The 6165-nt window shown below is 45.2% G+C and overlaps 1 protein-coding gene across 2 annotated transcripts; it reads right to left on the bottom strand.

Annotated features, from left to right (window-relative positions):
• Window positions 1–1039: 1039 nt before the first annotated feature.
• On the bottom strand, window positions 1040–5987 carry lpxn (leupaxin). 2 transcript variants are annotated; one of them, XM_041838485.1, is made up of 9 exons: window positions 5940–5987; window positions 3605–3696; window positions 3413–3501; window positions 3146–3248; window positions 2644–2925; window positions 2242–2415; window positions 2047–2128; window positions 1758–1906; window positions 1040–1529 (listed from the first exon to the last, which is right to left on the bottom strand). In XM_041838485.1, exons 1-9 carry the CDS (start codon window positions 5950–5952, stop codon window positions 1263–1265), a joined length of 1251 nt encoding a protein of 416 aa, XP_041694419.1. In that variant the 5' UTR covers window positions 5953–5987; the 3' UTR covers window positions 1040–1262. The 2 variants fall into 2 exon arrangements, with proteins under 2 accessions (XP_041694419.1, XP_041694420.1); XM_041838486.1 differs by lacking the exons at window positions 3413–3501; window positions 5940–5987 and having other exon boundaries at window positions 3605–3691.
• Window positions 5988–6165: the final 178 nt, after the last annotated feature.

The raw sequence follows: 6165 nt of genomic DNA, 5'->3' as shown, positions 1-6165 counted from the left end.
AGGCACAAAACTACCTTCATACTGTACTTCCATTCATTTTTTAAAACCAGTACTGGTTACCTGCAGACGAGTCCCGTGACACTTGTGGGGGTCATAGAGCAAAACGGACAACACCATCAAGTTCGTGAGAAACTCCCCTTTCACATTAGTTTGTAGCGCAAATGGTTTGGATGCTACAAACAGAAGTTGTCACATCGACTGTACTGACTTCAGACAAACACCGCTCTAGCTCTGCCACCTTTCACCGCAGATGTGGAAGTGCGACATTGGCGGATGTGGTGGATTGAGACGCATCCAATGTAAAAGATATCTCTAGTTTAAACTGAACAATTGTTGTATTATTTTACATTTTAGTCATTTAGCAGAGCGACTTACAGTTAGTGAGTGCATACATTTTCATACTGGCCCCCCATGGGAATCGAACCCACAACCCTGGCGTTGCAAGCGCCATGCTCTTCCAACTGAGCTACACAGGACTTGAGAGCTTGTTGTTATGTTACGTTATGTGCGTCAATCGACTCTAGGGGCCTGTCTCCTCCCCTTCATCTACACTGATTGAAGTGGATTTAACAAGTGACATCAATAAGGGATCATAGCTTTGACCTGGATTCACCTGGTCAGTCTATGTCATGGAAAGAGCAGGTGTTCCTAATGTGTTGTACACAGTGTATATCCACATGCAAAACAGCACAGAACACAAAGAGATTATTATTATTTTTATTTATTTATTTATTGAATATTTAAAACATACAATATACTTGCAGTGAAGCCGCTCAACAACTATATCACATTAGTCATCTAACAGACTCCCATCCAGAGCGACACACAGAAGCAACCAGGTTCAACGCCCTGCTCAAGGGCACGTCGACAGATCTCCCCAAGGTCAAAAACGGGGACCCGAACCAGCGATCCATCAGCCACCGGCCCAAGCTCACAAGCTCCCAACCGCCAGGCCACCAGCCCTCCAAGACCCCCCCATTTTTACATTTTAGTCATTTAGCAGACGTTCTTATCCAGAGCGACTTACAGTTAGTGCATACATGATTTTTTATACTCCCCGTGGGAATCGAACCCACAACCCTGGCGTTGCAAACGCCATGCTCTACCAACTGATTAAATTAATAGTTTATTTTTAGATTCCTATGCAGATATTGCCTTGATGATTTGTGTGGGATTTTCCACATACTTTGTAAGTAGGACTTTAATTCAGGTTAATTGATTACCTTATGTATTAACCGCGTATTATTATTACAGTATAAGTCTCACACAAACAGTTTGGTGTGGCAGGCTGAGCAGTAGGGTTTCCCTGCCTGCTCCTTGAACACTCCCTGACTGAGTTTCCTCAGACAGAAAGCACACACAAAGTGCTCAGGGTGGAACTTGCGCTCCATAGCCGAGATGCAGCGCCCAGAGATGGGCTCTCTACAGCCCCCACACAGTGTACCCTGGCGGGAGTGGAAGTGTAGAGAGCACAGGGGACGACCATCCAGCTCCAGGAAACAACCATCGGTGAAGGGCTTCAGACAGTCCTGGTTAGAGAGCGATAGAGAGAAGGAGAAAGAGAGAGAGAACACTTATTCTATCTAGTTGATATAGTAGGCCTACTCTTTTTTTGGAGATTGAGGAGGATTATGGTAAATGGGTAATGTCAGGACAATGACGTATTGTGACTGTTGGCTGTTCAAAGCGTATTGTTTGAGTAATGGTAGAAGTTTCTAAGCCGAAGCCATGTGTGTGATCTGTGGTGAGAGACTCACTGAGCAGACAAAGCAGTTGGGATGCCAGGTGCCGTTGGCTGCAGTCAGGTAGTTCTCTCTCACAGGCTCTCCGCAGCCAGAGCACTTTGGAGCAAAGAGATGGTAAAAGTCTCTGTGGCAGTACGGCTTCCCGTCCTTCTCCAGAAAACCTATGGCACAGCAAAGGACACACACACAAAGAGAGGAGAGTGTTCTCAGTCACACTGTGGTCTATAACTTATGTTACTCTGTAGGGAACAGTAGTGGTTGTGGTGCTATATGTCAGGTAGATAGATGTGTGCTCTCTCACCTTCAGGCCCAAAGAGCTCCCCACAGTGGGAACAGAAGAAGTGCTCAGGGTGCCAGGTGCAGTCCATCGCTGTCAGGATGTTCTGAGAGAGAGGTCAAAGAGCCCAGCATGCGGTGAGGTAAACCCAACAACAGCTTAACAGATGCAGCGTTAGATAATGGTGATACAGTCCAATCCAAAGAGAAGGTGTTGTACCTGCAGAATAGGGCCCTTGCAGTAACCACAGCGGGGTGAAAAGAGATGCTGGTAGTCTTTCTCACAGTAGGCCTTCCCCTCCCTCTCGAAGAAGCCACTGGTGCCTAGCTCCGCCTGACACACCACACAAGCAAAGTGTTCTGGGTGCCACACCTGGCCTAGGGCTGTGATCATCTGCAGAATGATAGAAAGAAAAGGTGATACTATATTCCCACTTGGCACAGACATCAATTCAACATCTATTCCACGTTGGTTCAACATAATTTCAATGAAATGGCGAGGAAACAACGTTGATTCAACCAGTGTGTGCCCAGTGGCTTGTTTCATATACTGGCAATTGATCATCTTAGCCTATTTTGAAAGCAGGATTTTGTCCGTTTTTTGTCAGCTCAAACTGTTTACCTTTCCCACAATGACTTTTCCACAAGAAGCACAGTGGCCCTTGGCCGTGGTGCGTACACCCATCTTCTCCATATCAGAGCTCAGGCCTCCCAGAAGGAAATCTATGGTGTCCGTTTTTCTCTGTGTTGACACCTTGTGCTCCAGATCAGAAGTCTTTGGGCTGTTTGTGCTCTCCTCTTTCACTTGTGTGTCATCCATTTCTTTCTTTTCTCCAACCTGTTTCTTTTTGACTGACTTCTGGACAAGTGGTGGTGGGGTTGAGGGAGGGGAAGGGTCTGGCAGCTAAAGATGAGAAAAATCAATGTGTCCACAAAACAGACTTGCATCCATTCATATACATAAAAATAATGTTGGTGGCACTAGTAGTAGCTTCCAATATTTGTTTAGCTTGCTTATACTGCCCTCTGCTGTCAGATCAAGTCAACTTCACTAAAAGGCACAGTCGTCCTCTTTTCATGCTCTGACCAACAGTGTATTTATTCACTGATAGATGTTTCCTCACCCCCATCACCAGGTCAAGCAGCAATTCATCCATTATGGAGTCCAGCTCTCTGGAAGCAGAGCGAGGGCTCAGCAGACTGGCCTCCACTGGAGCTGGTAACTCACTGACAAACACACAGAGCAAACCACAGATGAGCACTGGTATACAGTGGACACTGGACAGTTACTTAAATCTATGGTGATGATGAATCTGAGTCTCAGCTCTATCTGTATGGTCTCACCCAGGGTCATAACGTTTGGCTATCTATGGGCTATACCAGTTGCTGACCTGTATACATTGGTGCTATCTGTATCATTGGTGCTATCTGGCTCCTTTCCTTTCCTTGGAGGGAGACCAACAGGACACACCTTTGGGACCTGCAGGAAATTCCACTTAACACATCCGGCTAGAAAATACATCCAGTTGTAGTAATTGGACAAAAGATTAAACAACAACTGCCAGAGGGGATTTTGTCATTACCTGTCCATATGTGTTGGCTGTATCACTTTCTTTCTTCTGAGGAGCCGACTCTGGACCAGCTGACTTGAAAGCCAACTCCTCTAGGATAAGGTCTGTAACAAACACACATACATATAAAAAAGAAACATCCCTTTTTCAGGACCCTGTCTTTCAAAGATAATTTGTGAAAATCCAAATAACTTCACAGATCTTCATTGTAAAGGGTTTAAACACTGTTTCCCATGCTTGTTCAATGAACCATAAACAATTAATGAACATGCACCGGTGGAACGGTCGTTAAGACACTAACAGCTTACAGACGGTAGGCAATTAAGGTCACAGTTATGAAAACTTAGGACACTAAAGAGGCCTTTCTACTGACTCTGAAAAACACAAAAAGAAAGATGCCCAGGGTCCCTGCTCATCTGCGTGAACGTGCCTTAGGCATGCTGCAAGGAGGCATGAGGACTGCAGGTGTGGCCAGGGCAATAAATTGCAATGTCCGTCCTGTGAAACGCCTAAGACAGCGCTACAGGGAGACAAGACGGACAGCTGATCGTCCTCGCAGTGGCAGATCACGTGTAACAACACCTGCACAGGATCGGTACATCCGAACATCACACCTGCGGGACAGGTACAGGATGGCAACAACAACTGCCGGAGTTACACCAGGAACACACAATCCCTCCATCAGTGCTCAGACTGTCCGCAATAGGCTGAGAGGCTGGACTGAGGGCTTGTAGGCCTGTTGTAAGGCAGGTCCTCACCAGACATCACCGGCAACAACGTCGCCTATGGGCACAAACCCACCGTCGCTAGACCAGACAGGACTGGCAAAAAGTACTCTTCACTGACGAGTCGCGATTTTGTCTCACCAGGGGTGATGGTCGGATTCGCGTTTATCGTCGAAGGAATGAGCGTTACACCAAGGCTTGTACTCTGGAGTGGGATCGAGGTGGAGGGTCCGTCATGGTCTGGGGCAGTGTGTCACAGCATCATCGGACTGAGCTTGTTGTCATTGCAGGTAATCTCAATGCTGGGCGTTACAGGGAAGACATCCTCCTCCCTCATGTGGTACCCTTCCTGCAGGCTCATCCTGACATGACCCTCCAGCATGACAATGCCATACTGCTCGTTCTGTGCATGATTTCCTGCAATACAGGAATGTCAGTGTTCAGCCATGGCCAGCGAAGAGCCCGGATCTCGATCCCATTGAGCACGTCTGGGACCTGTTGGATCGGAGGGTGAGGGCTAGGGCCATTCCTCCCAGAAATGTCTGGGAACTTGCAGGTGCCTTGGTGGAAGAGTGGGGTAACATCTCACAGCAAGAACTGGCAAATATGGTGCAGTCCATGAGGAGGAGATGCACTGCATTACCAGATACTGACTGTTACTTTTGATTTTGACCCCCCGTTGTTCAGGGACACATTATTCCATTTCTGTTAGTCACATGTCTGTGGAACTTTTTCCGTTTATGTCTCAGTTGTTGAATCTTGTTATGTTCATACAAATATTTACACATGTTAAGTTTGCTGAAAATAAACGCAGTTGACAGTGAGAGTTTCTTTTTTTGCTGAGTTTATATGATATGGTACTGTAGGTACTATAATTCAGAAAAGGCATTTCTAACAGATTTCCACTGAGGTAAGTTACAGTGCCTCATTACAGTCACCTCTTGCATATTGCAAGGTGCACCAATTGATCTGCTGTGGTTGCTGCATACAGTGCTGCTTCCTGAGGAAGTGGTAGAAGATATGCTATAGTTACAGACAAGATCCTCACACCAGAAGTGAAACTTCTGACACTGATGCAACCCTCTATGACTGACAGTATGAAAGTGAACGTTACATATAACTACTAAGTACTTGTGTTAATTTTAAAATACATTTTATCATAAGTTCTTCATAAGTAAATCATAACTACACTGGTGGAGCGCAAATCCATAAAAAATAACTAAAAACAAACACTTCTATTAATAATTCTCAAAATTTGGTTGGTAGTGGAACGGAATTATATCAGTGACTTCCGTCAACAACATCAAGAATCCATCTGTCTCTTAACGGAGAGAACCTTCTGTGATTCACTGTGAATTTACATTGACAATCATATTAACAAGAATACAATTTAAATAGATATGATAAGACACATGATATGATCAGCGTGCCCAATGTAATGCAAGGCAAGCTTCATTCACCACACACCACAACATTTTTCATGTAAACCTCCTGAGCAACTTCATAACTTTTGCATCTTATTTGTGCTCAAACCTATCAATGTGTATTCCCTCATAGTTTTATCTATTGTATTTTGTTTTATATTTAATATATAAAACAGCAGCAGAGGAAAGAATACTCACCCAGCTCATCCATGCTTGCTCAATATACTTGTGCACTGTGTGAATGAGCCTACGTGTGTGTGTGTGTGTGTGTGTGTGTGTGTGTGTGTGTGTGTGTGTGTGTGTGTGTGTGTGTGTGTGTGTGTGTGTGTGTGTGTGGACGTGTTTAACTATACTTGTGGGGACCAGAAGTCCCCACAAGAATAGTAAACCAAGACATATTTGACCAACTGGGGACATTTTGTTG

This window comes from Coregonus clupeaformis, chromosome 20 (genome assembly GCF_020615455.1).
Source record: "Coregonus clupeaformis isolate EN_2021a chromosome 20, ASM2061545v1, whole genome shotgun sequence".
In the NCBI taxonomy this organism is placed as follows: Eukaryota; Metazoa; Chordata; class Actinopteri; order Salmoniformes; family Salmonidae; genus Coregonus; species Coregonus clupeaformis.
Note: the sequence above shows the minus strand (reverse complement) of the source record. Positions and strands in the feature narration are given on the sequence as shown.